This window comes from Numenius arquata, chromosome 6, assembly GCF_964106895.1.
Source record: "Numenius arquata chromosome 6, bNumArq3.hap1.1, whole genome shotgun sequence".
Lineage (NCBI taxonomy): Eukaryota > Metazoa > Chordata > Aves > Charadriiformes > Scolopacidae > Numenius > Numenius arquata.
This window is the reverse complement of record NC_133581.1, coordinates 2,430,410-2,451,088: the sequence shown is the minus strand read 5'-3', so window position 1 is coordinate 2,451,088 and position 20,679 is coordinate 2,430,410. Positions and strand designations below refer to the sequence as shown.

The following is a 20,679-nucleotide window of genomic DNA, read 5'->3' as shown; positions in this document are numbered from 1 at the left end:
AATCGTCACAAGAAAAAAATACCTACCACCAGGAAAGCTGTGGGTCACAACTGCCTTGCCCTGGAGAGCGGGCACAGATACCCTCAGGCATGAGAAAGACAGGAGTGAAAACATCGTGCCATTGTTTTTACCCTTGCACCACAACACCTTGCACAACCTCATGACGGGGATTATTTTATACTAAAAGTGCCCCCCGGCAAAGAAAAGATGGCACCGTCCCACCTGTCCATAAAAGCATCGCCCTAAGCAGGGGATCTCCGGCTGAGCCTGCTGTCAAACAGATCTCCTGGGGCAGAAGAAAACTGTTAATTCTGACAGCCATTGAGTCGGTAATTCAGCGTGACAAAATAGAGCACAAACAATGCTGATGTCAGGCAGAATACCATAAATCTCCTTTTAAAGTCTGCTGCTAAGAAGTAAAGTGAAATTTGGAGGGGGGAGGAGGGGGAAGGGAGAGAGGGGGAGAAAAAAGGTGAAAAAAGGGGGAAGAAAGGGGGGGGAATAGGAAAAGGAAAAAAGATGAAAGAGGGGGGGGAAAAGGGGTGAAAAGGAAAAAAGGGAAAAAAGAGGAAAAAACAGGGGGGGAAAAGAAAAAAAGAAAAAAGAAAAAAGAAAAAAGAAAAAAGAAAAAAGAAAAAAGAAAAAAGAAAAAAGAAAAAAGAAAAAAGAAAAAAGAAAAAAGAAAAGAGAAAAGAGAAAAGAGAAAAGAGAAAAAAGAAAAAAAAGAGGAGAAAAGAGAAAAGAGAAAAAATTGGGGAAATGGGTGAAAATAAAAAAGAGGGAAAAATAAGGGGGAAAAGAAAAAAAGAAAAAAGAAAAAAGGAGAACTAAAAAAAGAGAAAATTGGGAAAAAGAAAAAAGGGGGGAAAGGAAAAAAGGAGGAAAGGGAAAAGGGAGAAAAGGGGGAAAAAGGGAGAAGGGGAAAAGGGGGGAAAGGAAAAAAAAGAGAGGAAAAGTAAGAGGGGAAAAGGGAAAAAAAAAAAAGGAAAAAAGGGGGGTGGGGGGAATAAAAGGAGGGTGGGCAAGCTTTTTCAAGCTGGAGCCAAAATCCCGAGGACAAGAACATGGGAAAGGGGAGGAGAAGAAGGGGTGCCCGCACCTCCCGTCCCACGGTCCCCGCGGCGCGGGGGGGGGGAAGCGGGCGGCCGGGCCGGCTTTGGGCTTTGGGCTTTGGGCTTCGAAAGATCGCGGAGGGGCCAATGGCCGGGCCGGGCTGGGCGGCGGGAGCGCCGGGATTGGTGCGGGAGCTCTGGTGATCCTTCTGGAAACCTCACCGGGGCTGAATGGAGGAGGATGATGGGGGGGGGGGGGAAGGGTGCTGGGGGGGGGGGGGAAAGTGGGTACTGGAGGGGGGGGAGGATGCTGGAGGAGGAGGGTGCTGGGGGCGGGGGGGGGAGGAGGGTGCTGGGGGGGGGGGGAGGAGGATACTGGGGGGGGAGGAGGGTGCTGGGGGGGGGGGGGAGGAGGATACTGGGGGGGGCGGGGGTGTGTGTGTGTGGAAGGGGCTGAGCTTCCCACAAAACAGGGCTATGTGCGAGGAGAAAGTGCATCAGTACGGGGAAAACCAGCCTAGGGGGCACTTCCGAGCAAGGGAGGGGAGCGGAGGGACCGGGAGGGAGACAAAGAGAAGGGAGGACATGAGCGAAGGGGAAGGGAGGGAGCAGGGCATCAGCTGAGCTACATCACGCAAGGAAAAGCTCTTCCCCCCCCCGGCACATCCCTCAGAAGCGCAGGGACAGGTTACCCTCCCCACCCCCCCCCCACCCCCCAAATCCTCCCTTAACCCCCCCGGCTTTGGGCGAGAAGACAAAGCAGCAAGTGGCCCCATGGGGAAAGGGGGCGAGCAAGGCGGGGAGCCGGAGCCGCAGAAACGCTTCTACACCTGGGAGGAGATCCAGAAGCACAACCTGAAGACGGACAAGTGGCTGGTGATAGAGCGCAAGGTGTACAATGTCACCAAGTGGGCTAACAGGCACCCGGGGGGGGCAACGAGTGATCAGCCACTGCGCCGGTGAAGATGCCACGGTAAGGACATACCCCCCCACCATCACCACCATCACCACCACCACCACCACCACCCCCCGACCCTTCCCACGCACGGCTGTCACCCAGCTCCCACCGGCCACCTCAGGCAGGTCCCTGGTGCTCTCCGAGAAGCCAGCCGGCTCTCGTGCACCTCTCTTCCCCCCCGCCCCCCCCCCCCCCCCCCCATTTGCCCTTTTCCACCGCTTTTAGGTTGGTCCAAACGGATGGCGACTCCTTGGCCATCAACTCCCTTGAGCCAAGGCCATTCCCAGCCTCTGGAAGATGGGTCGGTGGAGATTGCTGGGTTCCGCTTCAATCCTGCTTGATTTTTGTCTTTGGCTCTTGTTTGTGCGGTGCCCGGAGCTCAGAATTCACCAGCAAAGTGTCCCGAGTCCTCGCCCCCCCCTCTTCAGCGTGTGGCTTGTGACACCCAGAGTCCCCGCACAAGAAAGGGTTAACGAGAGGCCGGTCTGTGCTTCAGAGTGGCTTCTGTGAGGAGGGAGAGCTCGAGGCTTTAAAACAAGGAGCTTTTTAGCTTTTTCCCCCCCCTCCCCGCCCCCCCCAGGAGAGAATCCTCTAGGGAATTTAGTTACAGGTTTCTACAGAAAAGGAGGAAAAAAAAAAAAATGAAAGAAAACCATTTGCTGCTGCTACAGCTGCTCCTGCGCTTCAGAGCCTGGTTCAGCAACTTTAAAAAAAAAATAAAAATAACAAACCCAAAACTAAAAAAATCAAAAAACCCAAACAAACAAAAACCTTGAAAAAGGAACAAATTGCCTCCGAGACGGTGGTCTTGCAGTTTCCCTCAAAGCCACCTTCTTCAGGAGTGCATCCAGGGAGCACGTTCCCTCCCCAGGGCATTAACCCATAGTTAATAAAATTTAAACCGCCTTTCCGAATACTTTCAGAGTATTATATAGAGCTTTTCCGAATACTGTAGGGTGAGGGCAGGAGAGTCGAAGCTGTAACTCTTCTCCTCCCGTGGCTCTTAACACCTTGGGAAGGAGGGAGGGAGGCTCTCTGTGTGGCAGAATTAATTGGCAAGAATTACTAACACTTTCCTTTCCATCCGTTTCCATTCGCCTGTGGTCCGTGGTTGTTTTCCATTCTTTTCCTTAAAGCCCTGAGATGCGTTTTAGTGGTCCTGTCCCCTTCCAATAAATCCTCCGAAAGAACAGCTTTCTCCCTCAAAAAAAGATGAGCCAGGTTTTACTTCCAGCTGCTTAAAGCAGGCCTGCTGAATCCGGAGGAGTCTGACTCCCGTCCCCAAGAATTTAACTCCGAGATCTCCACTAGAAAGCAAAAAGCATCTGCTGTGGCGTTTGTCTCGAATCCTTACAAAGGGGGCTGAACCACAGGTTTGTGGTTCTACTGCTGGTCCTCCTCCCAACCACCCCAGCGCGGGCTGCGTCCCACCAAACTCAGAGCCCGCTCCACGAAGAGCATGCTCTTAAGAAGGCTCTGAAACTGTCCGTCACCACCCTCAGCGCTAAATCAGAATTAGCAGCTGGTTTCCAGCTTCCCCGTGGCGAACTAACGCTTTGCTGCCAAAAAAATCTCCCTCTCTCGTTCAGGGCGAGAAAGCCTTGGCCTTGAACCCTGCCGAGGCTTAACTAACAAGTTTCATTCCGTGTCGCAGCATACCACAACGGGAAGAGTTTAGGAGGAGGAAAAGGCAATGATAAAAAGTCGGTTTGACACGTTCGCATTCCTAGTTTGTCCGCGGCTTCCATCTCTCTCAGGTTCTCCTTAGCACCACCTGTAGACAGGACCTCTAGTCCAGCGAACACGTACCAAAGGAACCTCAGCATCTTGGACCAATTCTCTAGAGGATCATTGCGTATCCATCTTCCACAAGCTTCCACACACTCACTGAGCTCCTCATCTGTGCCGGGCCACTCTCAAGAGACCCTGCTTGGTGATGCATGAGCTAATTCACCTCAGGATGCTCACAAGACAACTGAGATGCTTCCATGACTGTTACGTTCGGCATGCTCAGCTCATGCCACTCAGATTAGGAGTCCCCAGGCTAATTTATGCATGAGTTTCCCCTACAGACACTAATGACACTGAGCATTCATTCGTTTTAGGCCATACTTTAACATGCTGAGACAGCATCCTGATCTGGGACAACCTGTTCTGGTATCACATCATGCACAGTTGCCTTCAGAAAATGCACCTCGTAGTTCCTCCGTCTCAGAGATGTTCAAGGATGTGAAAGAACATCCTTGGACCGACAGCACTAAGCACTTCAAATGCTCGGGTACAGTTCATACCTCAATAATATGAAGCTTTTTCTTCACCAAAAGCAGCTGGAATAATTCCCACTTCCCGTAAGACACTTCAGCTTATTTGGCCAGTAGGCCACGAAGTTGGGAGGTCAAGTGTAAACATCACACAGCACTTCCCAGAGACTGTTTTTTGCCCTTTGCTTTTTATCTCTTCTAGTCCAAAATTCAGGCAGTATCTCATATTTGGGACCTATTAGTAAAGGAGGTATGTCAGGTATGGAAGTGTTCAAGGCCAGGTTGGATGGGGCTTTGAGCAACCTGGTCCGGTGGGAGGTGCCTCTGATCGTGCAGGGGATTGGAAATAGATGGTCTTTAAGGTTCCTTCCAACCCAAACCATTCTCTGATTCTGTAATTCTATGATATAGCTAATAAAAACCCAATACTTCCATCACTGGAGCTTTCTGGCTCATGATGGTAAGAGCATGCGGGAAACGTTATTCTCTCTCCTACTTGGCTCAGGTGGTACCTGGTCGACCTCCAAAGACTTTTTTTTCTCCATCAGTTTAGATAATATTGAGTCAACATTCTTTAATGCTTCTTATGTGTTCACCATCTCCCTCTTTCCCCTTCTTCCCCAAAATTTTGAGACCTTGCAAGCAGGTACAGTCAGCTCTTCACTTCCCTGCTCACTCTGCTCTTCCCTCCTCTTTCACATCACCTGCAAATTGTCCCAAGGAAGGGAAAAAGCACCAGATCTAATATTTCAGTGGCACATTCGTGGGTCCAAGAGTGGAAGACGCTACAGTAACTGGAGCACTGGTAAAAAAAGGCTTAAGGCTACCAGTTCTGCTACAGCTCTCCACCGTGGCCATGGGCAAGTCAGTCCTTCAGTCCATCATTCCCTGTCTGTAGAAGGAAGGGGACTGTGATTTTTAACCTCAGATGGGCTGTGAGGGTAAGACCGGAGAGGGTGAGGTATGCAGAAGTTACAGTAAATCAAATTCCTCCAAGCAGGGGAGGAAGCTGATGAGTCAGGACAAGTATGTCTTTGCATGGGAAACTCCAAACCGCCTGCAGCACTTTGCTGGCCCTGGGGTTTCACCTTCATTTTGGCACCAATAAATAAGACCTGCGGCTAACCCGATGCAGTCGAGAAGCACCGGTCTCACTCCTGCTGGGACAAGTTTTGCCAGTGGTGCCGTCCTCATGGGTGGACCTGGAGAAGTTGATCCAGACTTCCCCCTGTGGTAACAGCGATGGCTTTGTCCCTGAAATTGGTCATAAAAGGGGATAGTTTGGGCACCTTGGTACTGGCATAAGACCCGAGCTGAGCGTAAGTAGGAAATTCTGGTGCTTTACAAAAGAAGTGCTCCTCAGTTTCATTTCTGGCTTTTTGGTTTGCCTCCTCCATTGAACTGACTTTTTTTCCTCCCCTTCTTACTTCTTCCTCCCTAGACTCTGGCATTTTATGGCTTTTATAATCTTTAGATCATTCCAGAGTTTTATTTCTCTCCTGCACCTGTAACTAGCTCTTCTCTCCCTTCTTCCCCCCACCAATGCTGCATCTCTAACTTCTCATATATCATTTCTTTAACTTCAGGTTAAACGGCTTAGCTCAGCTTTCACTCTCCCTCCTTCCGTGCCTCCTACAGCAAAACTTCTATGGCCAGAGCATTATTCTGAAGCTCAATCCAAAGTCTTGGAATCAGGTGAAAGTTTCTGTTGATTTTGGTGGACTTTGGGACCGAGGTTGTTGGCTGGTGTTTTTCAACACTAGAGCTTGACTTTTGATGGAGGTCACAACTCCCCAGAAGGGTCAGCTGGACACAACGAGCGCTTTCCAGCCTGGCCTTTGTGTTTAGAGCCAGAAGTGAGATTTTACTTGGTCCCTACCGTTGTTAGGCAATGGGACAATGGTGGAAAGGCTGAAGCATGGTACTCCTGACTTCTATTTTTGATTTATTTTTTTTTTTCCTGTATCAGTCTTAGCCCTTCATGGAATTGCATCTTTACAGCTCTCCTAGGTGAATTCCTAGAGTTAACTCCAGCTCTGTGCAGTAAGAAAAGGTCAAGGACAGAGTAAGACTTTCTGATCTTGGTCAACTTTCTGTCCTTACCACTGTCTTTGGGGTTAAAACTCAAGCCATACCCCGTGAAAGGAAGGGCGTGCAAGATCTCAACTGCTAGCAGCAGATGCATCAACCATGTGCTCCCATCAGGCACCTGTAGGACACAGGTAGACAAAAACACGTCGCAAAGGGAAGGAGTACAGAAAAAGAAGAGCCAGGCAAACTCACGAATGCCGGGATCAAAACCACTCTGCAAACAAGGCATCGTCCTCCCGTATTAGAAGAAGTATTGAAAATATGTAAGAAAGCTGGCCCCAGCTGGCCAAAACATCCAGTAATATTTTTTGTATCTGCAGTTATGGCCAGGTTCAGTCACTGCCATCACCCCCTCTCTTGAATTCCCTCCAGGCAGCAGACTTTCAAAGGGTATTTATATCCTAGTGGGGATTTGTACAAATTCCTCTCTGCCTACCTTCTAAGCGAATTAACAGGATTTAGGTATTTAGTTGCTTAGAAAAAAAAAAAATTTCTTGAGGTGCCTTTCACCATATGGCTAGAGAGCATCCCAGATCTCGCTTCCTACTAGACGAGCAAAGTCCTCGGTCTCTGGGAGAAGTATTTCACTGAACAGCGATCACAGAGCTGGAAGTCTGGAATTTATCTCTCACTGTAAGACAGGGGGGATGACTAGAGAGAAGGACAGTGCTGGAGATGGACAAGAATGACACAGTGAGTAGAAAGCAACAGCTTGCTCCTGAATCTCACACGTTTACTCCCATCTCCTCTCCAGGATGCATTCCAGGCCTTCCATATCAACCCCACCTTGGTGCAAAAGTTTCTCAAGCCGTTACTTATTGGAGAGCTTGCTCCAGGGGAGCCCAGCCAGGACCGAGATAAGAATGTGAGTATTTGTTTCTGAGCTGGGGTTCATGATGGGTATGTTCCACCATTTCTTTCCTTGTGGGATGTCCTCCAGGTCAGAGGCGGGCAGATTGTAAAGGTCTCTTCACTACTGGCAGCTCCAGAGAGGGAGAACACTCTGTGTCTGAACACCTCCATATGGCAGTGTGCACATCCCAGTATAGATGAAAATGGGCATAGGAGGGAGGTGGCACATTCAGACTGGTTGTACAAGCCTTTCCTTTCCCACAGAGCCACCAACAGCTCTATCTATGGTAATCATATCCCGTTTCTAGCAGCCCATTCCAGGTGTCCAGGCTGGACTGATCCCATCCTGAAGGGAAATGGGAACTGAGACACGTGGACTGGGAAATGTGTGCCAGCTCTTGTGACTGGTGTCCCTTCTGCTGTTCCTTCTCTGGTGACCAAGCTCTCAAACACATGTCACCGCTTGCCTGTTATGGGGGAAGGAGAGGAGTAGGCAAAGAAGTCTTAAAAGACTTCCAAACAAGTTGCTCACCACCTCAATGAGACTTGAATCTCTTTCACTGTTTGCTCCACAGCTCCCTTTCACAGATTAACTCCCAGGGAAATACCTCTTTGAGACCCAAACTGACTTGTCCTGCTGAGACCAGTACCAGTAAAGCTCCGGAGAGGAGCCACGCTTGTGCCACTCATGGCACGAGCAGTAGGTACCTATGGGTGAGGTGAACCAGGTGTCTCATTTCGGTGGCCGTTTTTAAGGAGCAGCAACCCAGCAAGAACCTTTTCCACCCACTCGGCATCCCCAGGGCAGCTCTGTATCCCTCCCAGACAGTCCCTTCGTTAATTATTCAGGCACCGTACACGGCATGACTGGCTCTTGCCACGAAACTCAATCCCGTCCCGTTGTTTGTGACTGGCCATGATTATGATATATCTGTATCGCTGACAATAGAGGAGACGCTGCTAACCCACATTAACCCAGGAATGCTCTTCATGAATGGTTGCACGGTAGCTGACCCACATATTGAATAGACGACGGGTGCTCTGATATTGGGTGCTCATCACCAGAGCTCTGGAATTACGCATAAGTAATAGGACTGAATGCTCTCCTCCTCCAGCTGCCTCTTTGATACTTGTCAGGCTCATTCAGATGAGAATCATCAGCTGATGTAACCCTCAACAGAGCGAGGTGGTGCTGCTGGTTCGCAGCAACAGGCTTGAATTACTCTCCTGGCTCAAGGTGCAAAAGGTCAGGACGTGGGCTCGGACCAGCCAGGATGTTTATTCATAGGAAAGTGCTACGAAAAGCCAGAATACAGGGTGAACATGGAGGCAGGTCCTTCCTTACTTCTGGAGCAGCCAACCAATGCAAGAAACAGCCGGGGTCCTTAGTATGGAACTTGGTTTTCCTTCCTCAGACACGTTGGGACTTACTTACAAGCTGCAAACTGTGCCTTGCTACGTTTGTTTTGCAGTCCCAGCTGGTGGAGGATTTCCGGACCCTGAGGAAGACAGCGGAGGACATGAACTTGTTCAGAGCAAGTCCTTTGTTCTTCTCTCTTTACTTGGGCCATATTCTTGCACTGGAAGTTTTGGCTTGGTTAACGGTGTCGTACTGTGGTACCGGCTGGATCACAACTCTCATCCTCGCCTGCATCCTTACAACTTCCCAGGTGAGAAGTAGTAGGCACAGAACATGCTGGCTACGCAAATCACACAGGGGAAGGCCAGTGTGCACTGGACTTGTCACATTAGATTAATTACCAGTGCAAAACATTCACACGAGTGAGAAATACTCACAACATACCTGCCACTTCTGGCCACCGCTACCCGCTGCTGGTTGTGGCTCACACATTTTTCTCACCCCTTTGGCCTTTCCTTCCACGTGTTGGTAGACTTGGTAGTGTTGCCTTTACGGTTGGACTTGATGATCTCAAGGGTCTTTTCCAACCTGACTGATTTTATGATTCTATGTTCTCTTCCAGAATGAAAACAGAGATCTTCACCTTCTCACTTCAATTAATCCCCTCCCTTCCTCACACTCACAGCTTGCCTTCAATCTCCATTTCCTTTTGTGCGTAGCTCTGATTTCAAACAGCTTCCTAACTACTTGATTTCCCTTCATCCCAGGCCCAAGCAGGGTGGCTGCAACATGATTTTGGACACCTCTCTGTCTTTAAGAAGTCTTCCTGGAACCACATCGTCCACAAGTTTGTCATTGGGCACCTGAAGGTAAAGGACATTGTGGACCCAGGGCACTCTGGAAAGAGCAGCAGTCACTTTGACTATGCCAAAGTAGGAAACTGCAGCTTTAAACTTTTCCCCAGTGAGGAGATGCACAGAGGAGAAGTTAGCAACCATTGCACAGAAGGGATAAGAAAGTGTACCCAGAGCTGTTAGAGAACACAGTAGTTCCACAAGCTTCAAGTGGAACTGCAGCAATTTATAGCAGCTGAGGACAAAGCTTATTAAGTTGCAGAAAACCCTATTTTAACATGATATTTTTGCCATGCCCTCCACCTCCTTCACGCTAAGGTATGGTATTTTTCAAACGTCCCATCCTAATACTTCCCACCCATACAAGATGCCTTCAGAACTTCTATCCTGGGCAAAGTCCAGTGCAGTCCAGGCATTTCAGCATCCACCTGCAGTAGGAACTTCTAGGGGATAGGACAAAGCTTTGCCCATTCTCTCAAACCCGCTTTGTCCTGTCTGGTTCCTCACAGGCACCAGAGAGAAACCAGTATAATAATCAGTAAGACAGCAAAGGGGTTTAGTGGTGGGCTTGGTAGTGTTAGGTTAATGGTTGGACCTAATGATCTTATTGCTATTTCAAAAGCAAATAACAGTTTGGCCATAATCAAAGTTGCACTGTTTTAGTTTATATAAATGAAATGGGTAATCCTACCATGAGAGTAGCTCCTCATGGGCGAACTCCTTGTTCTCGCATCTGCCCAGGGCGCCTCTGCAAACTGGTGGAACCATCGTCACTTCCAACACCACGCCAAGCCCAACATATTCAAGAAGGACCCGGATGTGAACATGCTGCATATTTTTGTCCTCGGAGACACACAGCCTGTTGAGGTAAGGCAAAGTAGGTTAAACATGGAAAACCATGGTCCTAAGGGGCTTCAGAGAACACTTGCACAATACCAGGAGTTGGCTAGTATTGGTAGATAATGGCTTACACAGGACTTCCAGGAATGCTAAAAAAGGAAATCCAGGGATTTCATCTGTCTGTGCTGTCTAAGAGGAGTTTGGTTCTCACCAAACCTTGGGCTGAAGAGCAAGACAGTGTAAAATTCCCTATCCACTTCCTATATTGACCACAGGAAAAAAGTGTTTTGGGATAGCTTGGGAAAAGCAATGAAGCTGGGACTGGAAAGGAAGTAGAAAGCTGGTAAAGACAATTTTGTCCTGCTGGCTTGAAATACCAACATGAGGGGAAAACATGGTGTTCCTCAGTACTTCATCTGAGTACTTGAAAGGAACGTTTCAAAACTGGTCTTCCATTTCCGCAGGAAATATCTTCCAGTATCGTCCGTCCAGCTGGGCTCCAGACAACCTGTAGAAGGTCCTCTCCACTGGAGCCTCTGACATGCAGTTGAGGGGATATTACTTGCATAAGCAATACTTTCTTGCCTTAATTATGTGCTGTCATGCTGCATGTGAAGTAACAGGCTATGTTGAGGGATTTTAATTCCATCTGTCCTTCTACAGCCAAAATATTTACCGCCTATTGCATAAAAACCTACACAAAGGACATAACCCATGTACCATCCTTGGTCTGTTTTACAATGGAACAAGGATTTCCAGTTTTAAAAAGAAATAAACAACCCAAGTAAAAAAAAAAAAAAAAAAAAAAAAACAACAAGAAACATCTGCAGCAAGAACAACGCAGGGGAAATATGACATTAAAAAGTTAATGGTTTCTCAGCCAGCTTTTATACTATTGAGAAAGTAACTCCAGACACATGCAGGGGACATACATACCGGTATATGGCCATGTATAGACAATGTCTTGCACACACAGAATTTTCAAGAGGCAGAAGGGCTCTTATACGTGACTAAAATGAAAGCCTTCTCTTGGGGTATAAAAAAGCCATTCTCTAGAAGATGTAAGTCAGTATCATGCTCTTAAATGTGTGGGTACCAGCCATTGGAAAACCTCGTGCCTGGTAACTGGGTTTAAAAGCAGAACCTATGGCATTTGTACTGGTAATGATGGAGATGACAGCAGCTCTTAGCGCAGCCGCGGGCGTGGCAGAAGGTAGAAAAATCCATTAAAATGCAATCAGGTTCTCAAGAAAAAAAGACGACATCTGAATATCAGGCCAGAAGACTTTAAAAAGGAATTTATACCTAGCGCAATTATGAAGTCAAGATATTTAACCGTACCAAAACACTTTGTACCTTTACTGGTGCGGGAATTTAGTCAAAACTCCCCAGTCAATAAATAAGGAAGTATTGCAAAGAACCTTCTCTTACCCGTGAGTGTCATAATCCAAGCCTGAGCTTTCTCCTCTGTGTCCTGCAGTACGGCAAGAAGAAGCTGAAGTACCTGCCTTACAACCACCAGCACGAGTACTTCTTCCTCAGTGAGTATCTGCCCCTCCACTCTTCCTTTTTCCCTGACTGCCAGTTGACCTTCCCAGCCCCTACTGGGACTCCTTAAGTCTCAACTCATCCTTCCCTCCTTCAGGACCACCATCCCCTGTGCAGGTCCCGAAATCAGTTCAGTGTATTCTCAATGGTTTCCGAGCATCTTGAATACGGCCGGTAGGGTCGTGTAAAGCAAGGCAAACACCTGAGACTGGGAAATAACCTCTGCGTGAGAGGCAAAAGTGCATGTTGCCAGTTGATGCTCTTTGATAAGTCAAGGTGATAGGTGTGAGGAAGAGTCTCCTTTCTTCACAGACAGGCAACCACCCCCCATCACCAGCACCTCACCTCTCTCACCAGTGCTCAGCAGACTTTCCCTAGGACCAGGCATAAGTCACTGGCTCGCTGTCATGTCGCACACCTTTCCACCCCTCTGATGGCCAAAACATCTCCCTTTTGCTTTGCAGTCTTCCCGCCTCTGCTCATCCCCGTGTATTTCCAAATCCAAATCATCTCAACCATGATCAGGCGCAGGTTCTGGGCGGTGAGTGAAATGTTCCCTCGATCTTTATGGGGTCCAGCTGGCTCGTAAGAAATCACAACTGAGTAGGGAGGGAGGTCGGTCATCTCTGCAAGAGAGCTGGCAGAGGGAGGTGGGCAAGAGATCACTGTGTTAATTGTCCATCATCCCTAACAGTACCTGCAAGGACACATTATATGAGATAGGCAAAGTGATGCCTAATGTCTTCTCTCTTCCCCTAGGACCTAGCCTGGGCCATCAGCTACTACATGCGCTACTTCATCACATACATCCCATTCTATGGTGTTCTGGGATCCCTGTTTCTCCTCACTTTTGTCAGGTAGGAGATAAAGGGCATCCTCATGGCTCTCCCCTCCCTCCAGGGCCAGATGGACCAAGTCTCAGTTCTTCTGTGCCCCACAGGCCTTCTCTATTTAGGTTCTCCGCAGTCATTGACCTCACTGTGTGTTATCTTCAGTGTTCTCACTGCTTTACTTTCCTCTTATCGTCTCCCAGTTCTGTCTCCCCACAGCAGAGCTGGTTCTGGTCCTCAGCTTCTTCCCCTGCCCTTGTGATGGTCCAGCCAGGATTCTCCTTCCTTTCCTCATTACCCGTTCTCATACGCTGCCCAACCCCAACACATTTATGCATTTTTTTTCCACTTTGGCCAAGGCTGGACCCTTCCAGAGTGTCACCCTCTTCCCATCTTACTGGGAAGGTAATTCATGAGCCGCCCTCCTGAGCACTGGCCGTGCTTCCCAGTAAATGAAACGCTCACCACTTCCCCCAGTGTGGAAGACCGTGTGGCCTGACCACTGGCTGGTACCAGGGGATGGCAGTTAGTCCCACAGTCACCATTAGGTTTAGGAAAACATTTCATTACAGTGAAAAACATTCTCTAAAAAAAAAAAAAAAAAAATTCATTTTTTTGCATAAAAAGAAAAGGTAATAGATGTAAAACCCCCTTCACAGTAGTAGAACTTCTACCTCCACAAAATGTAACGGCACTGTTCCTGACTTCAGTTTTCATAGTTTCAAACCAGTTTGGGCCTAAGGAAAAGAGGACATTCAAAAGACAGACATTTTGTGTAAGTGCCTGGCCAAACTTTTCAGACTGAAATCAAGCTGAAAAACTTACGACAACCAACCTGTTATTTCCAAAGCTTCCATATTTTGCTTGAGCTAGAAGTGGAAGAAGAAAGGCAAAATTGCAAAGTCAGATCATCTGCTCTTTCGGAAAACGAGCCCAAAGACCAGAATAAGGATGCTTCTGGACAACTTGTCCGCATAAATTTAAGTCTCAGCACAGAGAAACTACTCTGGGTAAATAAAGTGCATTTCTATAGACTACTACTACAGGTGCTAAAAATGCAGTTATATACCACAAGCAATAAAAAAGCCGCTCAAGAGCGATACCCAGCCCAGGGCAGATTTGAGGCTTAGGGTAAAGATAATGAGGGGGCAAAGGGGAGCCCCAGTGCGCTGAGCTTGACACCCAGCGAGCTAACACCGATGGGCAGGAGGAGTTTGAAATTAACGCGTATCCAGCAGGAAACGGGAAAGATGAAGACAGTTCTGAGAATTTCTAAATCAGGGCTTGTTTGGTTGGTTTTTTTTTTTTTCAGAGAATTGGATCAGTTTTATTTACCCAAAGGCAAAAGCAGCGTGAGAGATCAATCCACTTGTGAGGAAGAGGGATAGTCCAGTAGGATGTCCTGCTTCTATTTAATCATAATCGGGTTATTCCCAAAGGTATAAAAAGAGGGAAAGGGAAATTCATCACAGAAAAAATTCTCTCTGGTTTCCATAGAAAGAGAGGTACTTACTGCAAGACCTCGGAGAAATACTTTCCTCACAGGTTGCGTCTCCTGCTGCTCCCCGTAAACCCCACTCTATTTACCTGACACCCTGATCCACAGTATCAATTGTCACACTTTGTTGTGCCCGTTTGCTTTTGAAGGTTTTTGGAGAGTCACTGGTTTGTGTGGGTCACCCAGATGAATCACATTCCGATGGAAATCGATTCCGAGAAGCACAGAGACTGGCTTAGCTCTCAGGTAACTGGGAAGGGAAAGAATGCACAGAATCACAGAATGCTCTGGGGTTGGAAGGGACCTCTGGAGATCATCTAGTCCAACCCCCTGCCAAAGCAGGTCCACCCAGAGCAGGTCCCACAGGAACGTGTCCAGGGAGGTTTGAATGTCTCCAGAGACGGAGACTCCACCACCCCTCTGGGCAGCCTCTTCCAGGGCTCTGCCACCCTCAAAGTGAAGAAGTTCCTCCTCATGTTTAGGTGGAACTTCTTATGGTCAAGTTTGTGCCCATTTCCTCTTGTCCTGTCCCTGGGCATCACTGAAAAAAGACTGGCCCCATCCTCCTGACACCCACCCTTTAAGTATTTATAGGTGTTGATCAGATCCCCCCTCAGTCTTCTCCAGACTAAACAGACCCAAGTCCCTCAGCCTTTCCTCATAAGAGAGATGCTCCGGGCCCCTCATCATCTTTGTAGTCCTAAATACCCCTGACTCACCCCAAAACGGATTAAAGAGTGGACAGGTTACCACTATCCCCAGGCACCATTATACGGTCTCTTTCTCCATGACCCCTCCCATGAAGATGTTCTCCCCAGAGCCAGTAATGCTGAGTCAAGACATGGAAAGCCAAAATTCTGTGATTAATTTGACCATCAAAAGGTTCTTTCAGGTTCTTTCAGGCAGTATCAGGTTCTAGAAGCATGATTTGGCTTTCCTGTGCAGCGTATGTTGGCACATTCATATGAGCAAAAGAAGAGCCCCAACGAAAATCAAAGCTGAAGAGAGGGCTTAATAAATTTCTAAAGTTTATATTTCAGCAATAAGGGCTGAAATGAAAACCAGCTGCTTTCTACACCTTTTTAATGTCGGTTCAGACACATCCACCCTGTTGAAAGGGTACCTTTTATTTACAGTCCTATTTACGGACCTAGAGGATAACGAGAGCAACTTTGACACTGGCCATGTGAATTTGGTATAACTGAGCTGACAGAAGAAATCACCTCATGTGTTAATTAGTATAATTAGTATTTGTAGTTGTTACCGGGGCCTCGAACGTGAGCTTTCAAAGTCTGACAGTCCGTTTCTCTCCCTTGTGCTAAAAGCACAAAAGCATTAAAAATAAAGCGCTGAAAGCACTATTTAAGAAAGTGCCTAAGCATTTGTTTTAAATTAAGCATGGGAATAGATTCGCTGAAGTGATGGGAGCGTTCAGGTCTTCACCTTAAGCTTTTGCTTAAGCACTTTATGCAACTGGAATTTGTAGGCAGAGAGAGGTCTTGAGAGTGGGAGATTTAGGGGGGGTGGTATTATAAGAGAGAGATAGTGGGTGGGAGGGAGAGAGAGGGAGAAAATGGGGGTACGATAGGGATAAAGAGGTGAGTCTCTTTGATGTGGTTTTATGCTGCATCTTGGGAGGGTGAGGAGAGTCCATCTCCTACGGTTACTACGGAGAAATCACAGCTCGGCCAGTCCAGGGCGTAAGAGGATTTTAAGAAAGACTACCGCATTTTACAATCATTAATAGCAAGAGCAGCTAAGAAATATTTCCAGAATATTCAGACCTTGCAACTTAAGGCAAAGTGGGCAATAACTAGCTGGGATGGGGAAAGCAAGCTTGCTGCGTCCGTGCACTTTTCCTTCCCCATTTTCTGCCTCGGTACTGTTGTACTTCACCAATTTTCACAGCTCCTTTCTTGCCGTCACAGGTGGCAGCCACTTGCAACATCGAGCAGTCCTTTTTCAACGACTGGTTCACCGGGCACCTGAATTTTCAGATCGAGCACCAGTGAGTACAGAGCCAGAGCCATTCGGCCATCACCGGGTTGTCACAACACCGGACCCGAGGGGAGGGAAAGTCTGCCAAAGGGATGGGGCAGGATCTTTGGAGCGGTACATCTGATGAGAAAAGAGAGACCCCGGACTGCTGGGGGGTCACAGTCTGCTTCTACCCCAGCCATGGCATCTTTCTCTCTCGCTACCGAATACTTCAGCTTTCACCCTGACAATTTTAATTTAGGGTTTTAGGAGTCAGCAGTACACATCTGCCCGTTACAATGGCGATGGACTCATATCACAGAATCACATGGGGTTGGAAGGGACCTCTGGAGATCATCTAGTCCAACCCCCCTGCCTAAGCAGGTCCACCCAGAGCAGGTTGCACAGGAACTTGTCCAGGCGGGTTTTGAATGTCTCCAGAGAAGGAGCCTAAGCTAAGTACTTAAGGAAGGACATGGACCTGTTGGAACGGGTCCAGCGGAAGGCCACGAAGATGATCAGAGGAATGGAGCACCTCCCCTATGAAGACAGGCTGAGAGAGCTGGGGTTGTTCAGCCTGGAGAAGAGAAGTCTCCAGGGAGACCTCATAGCAGCCTTCCAATATCTGAAGGGAGCTACAGGAGAGCCGGAGAGGGACTCTTGGTCAGGAAGTGTAGTGACAGGACAAGGGGTAATGGTTTTAAATTGGAAGAGGGGAGATTTAGATATTAGGAGGATTAGGATAGATATTAGGAGGAAATTGTTTACTGTAAGAGTGGTGAAGCACTGGAACAGGTTTCCCAGAGAAGCTGTGGCTGCCCCATCCCTGGAAGTGTTTAAGGCCAGGCTGGATGGGGCTTTGAGCAACCTGCTCTAGTGGAGGTGTCCCTGCCCATGGCAGGTGGGTGGAACTGGATGATCTTTAAGGTCCCTTCCAACTCTAACCATTCTATGATTCTACTTGAACCTGAGTATCCACTACAGAAATCTCTCTGTGATTAAAAGCACATCAGTGCTTTAATAGCATGGGAAAGCTGTGGGGGACAGTGCGCGCTGCCGGGTACCAGGTTGCAGGGCCATACGGGCAGTCTGTTGCCGGTGACAACACAAAATGTGGAAGAAACAGCATTTAGGGTAAAGCTGACTGGTTTGGAGGCAAATTAGGAAATCTCCGTTGAACGGCACAGGGCAAGGTGATCCCAAATTATTCTTTACCTGCTTCACTGTTCCGTGAGCTTCCAGAGGTGGGAAATCAGTGCATTCAGTTTCCACAAGCCTTCTTGAAACAGGCTGGATACCTCTCGGTGCCTCTCTTTTGCCTGCTTGCACAGTTTGAGTGAGGAGAAGGCGTTAATAATTAGCCCCTGCGAGGATGCAGAGAGAGATGCCCATCCCTTGGGGTTAGTCTCCAGAGTTTTCTCAGGTTTGTTTTCTCTTTCTCTATTCAAGCCTGTTTCCAACAATGCCACGGCACAATTTCTGGAAGGTGAAACCTTTGGTGAAGTCATTATGTGCCAAGTACGGAGTCCAATATGAAGAGAAGCCTCTTGGGAAAGCATTCGTAGACATTGTTGGGTAAGGTCCTTTTAGCATCACCTGCAGCTGGCAATTTGCTGTTACATGAACATCCTGTCTCTTCTAGCACAGAGAATTGAGGACACTATAGACCCTTCAGAAACACCATCTCGATACGGTGTAATCTGGTGTCGCCGTGTTAATAATCTTCATATCACGGTCCAAGGAACACCTGGAAAAAAGTTGCCCCACAGCAGAAATGACACTGTGACAAATGAAAGCAGACTAACACCGGGTGACAGCAGATGGGAACCTGCTTCACTACATCACGGGGGGAAGAAATAACTATCCCCCAGAGCAGCTTCTGCAACCAGAGCACTGCTATCAAAGTACCAAAGTACCCAGTGAACGTTTAGATGGCTACTAACCTCATCTCATAGGCACCTTTTCTGTAATACATATTTTTTTTTATAATGCCTTTTTAACGTGCTATATTTAACGATACCTTTTTTAAATGCCATTCTGACAGCTGGTGATTCTTGGGTTTTGGGAGCTGGCGGCTTACGTTCAGGCTGCAAAGTGAGATGAATCAAAGGGGGATGAGTCAAGTTACAGCCCACGCTGTCTCCCATCGCTGCAGACGAGTCCGATAGTCCCTGCCAGGCAGACTTGGCGTTAACGTTTCCGTCTCAGTTACTCCACGGGGAATAATTCACGACAGGCAACATGAGAAAGCATTCCGCAGTCCGGGGAGCTCCACTCTCAAACCATTCTAAGCCAATGCAAATTAAAGCAGGTTGGCCCCAACGTGCAGAAGGGCTGAAAGTGGGTTCAAAACCTCTCATCCAGTCAGCACAGGAAAATGCGTGCCACCCTGAGACCCAGGGGGGGCTATGCCCAGCGTCCCACCACACGGCGCCCGCGTCCCTACACCAGCTCTCAGAAACCATCCCAGCACTTACTTGCCCTCCTGGTGGAAGGGTCATCTCCTGTAATTCGTATAAAGCAATATTTCCAGACCACCTTCTGTTTGTCAGACTTTTGGGAACAAACCAGCTCAGATCTGTCAGATAATGTTTGCGGAGCTGATGCAGATGGGAAATTCCACGTGAGAATTCCCGGGGGAGACTCCTTCAGAGATGCAGGGTGGTGACCCCAGCCAATCTCTCTCTGCTCTTTATTCAGGGCCAGAGGGACTATAGATAACACAGCGGGCATCGGGTGAAGTTCTTGCTCCCTGAGTCTCAAACTGGTCACTTTGGGGGTCTAAAGAGCACAATAAGTAGCTCTTGGTGTATCTGCTCTACTGGGGAAAGACATTTGGTGCCTAAGGGTTAATATTCAAATTCAGTAACAGGCTTCTTTGTAGGAAAAAAATGACAGAGAGAAGGTTCACAAGCCAAAAAAAAAAACCCCTTCTCTTCCTTTTCTTTCCACAGGTCCCTAAAGAAATCCGGAGATCTATGGCTGGATGCTTACCTCCATAAGTGAACACGAGTCTTAACGGGGAGGTGTGAGTGCCAGGGAGGGATGGGGGGGTGCGCAGGGTGGGGGGGAAATCACGTGTGTGTCTCTTACTCTCAGATTTCAGTCTATATCTACGTGCACGGTTGGAGGGGAGTCTCCCGTCTCGTGAACCGCTGCTGGCAGGGGCTCAGGCAACCTGTTTAATCCAGAGTTTAAATGCGCTTCACAGAGGACGGAGCGTTTGTGCGTTTGCATGGCACAAAACGGAAGGTTGGGAGAGGATGGAGAGAAGGAGCGTTTTAAAAAAAACAGGCATTAATATCTGTCCTCGACCTTCCCTTCACAAGATTCATTCTAATTCCACCTAAACCAGACAAGCCCCTGATTCACAGACACTTAAGACTCGTTAGGCTTCAGTGAGTATATTTGCAATCCAAGGACACCCCAGTCAGCTTAAGCCTCTTTCCCCTTGTCCCTATTTGTGTAGAAGAGGGGCTCAGCACAGAGTTTCATTTCATTATCAAGGAAAAAAAATAAGGTGGTCAGTGATCACTGCCCCAACAGGGAGCTCAGGTGGGGTGTGATGCTCGGCAGCGCCTGTGGGAATCGCATCCCACGGGGACCATCTCCCGCCGTGCCCTGATGGGGCTTCCAGCCCTGCCCACAGCCCGGCTCTCGCGGGCTCCTTCCTTCCTCTCCCTCCTTCCTTTCTCTAATCATAGCATCACTTTAGGAAAAGCTGTGATACCGACCCTGCACAACTAATGCCTAATCGCCTCTCAAGCAGGGTTGATAAAGCTGTATTTTTACCACCAGCCCCTCTATTTCCAGGGGCCCATGGACGATCTTTGGGCTTAAACAACAAAACGTCTCCTTTAGGAGAGGGTCTATTTTCTCTTTAACAAGCAACAGACCTGGCACACCAGTATGGTTGTCAGTAACTTATTCAAAAGACCGAAATAAGTCACATAAGCAAAACTTACTAATTGCTCCCGAGTGCTCCAGTGTAACCACAAAGGGTTTTTCCAGCAGAGCAGTTGGGCAGTGCGCTGCCAAAACACACTGCTCCCTGCCCTCTCCCGCCTGTCGGAGGCTGGGAGCGATGGCATTGCTCACCCTTCTCTTGGCAACAACCAGCGAAGAAAATGAGTTTTCCCTGCCCAAGGAGCAGGAGCTTCCCAACCACTCGACCCAGCTCCCGGGTCCTTCAGGGAGGCAGCTGGAAACAGAACTGACCAGGCTGTGCTGGTGATAAGCAAACTTCTGTAGAACCCTTTTATAAATCGTCTAAAACTCTATTTTCTGCCCAACACCTAATGACCGCAATCCATGAATCAGGAGATACGGTTGAACAGCTTCCAGGCGCTTCTCTGACGGGCAACCTGATCCCAAATAAATCAAGGGCTTTGGATTTACTTGTAGTACAGCAAAAACTACACACTCTTTAGTTTATGACAAAGGGCCATGGTTTCTCTCGTTCCAACAGCCATCCCAAAACACCCAGCAGGGATGCTCTCGTTATTAGGCAGTGACTTTGCACGCCTCGTTACTTTGCTCAGCTCTGAAACTGGATCCC

The 20,679-nt window shown here is 48.2% G+C and overlaps 1 protein-coding gene across 1 annotated transcript; it reads left to right on the top strand.

The window, feature by feature from the left end:
* The first annotated feature begins 1,826 nt into the window (after positions 1-1,826).
* Positions 1,827-19,147, top strand: LOC141466232 (acyl-CoA 6-desaturase-like). Its single transcript, XM_074150048.1, is given in 13 exon segments — positions 1,827-1,979; positions 1,981-2,025; positions 7,117-7,227; positions 8,687-8,884; positions 9,342-9,443; positions 10,170-10,295; positions 11,749-11,809; positions 12,281-12,357; positions 12,576-12,673; positions 14,294-14,390; positions 16,073-16,152; positions 17,571-17,696; positions 19,076-19,147. Coding segments are annotated over 13 exon segments (1,326 nt in total). The 3' UTR covers positions 19,128-19,147.
* The last annotated feature ends 1,532 nt before the right edge of the window (positions 19,148-20,679 follow it).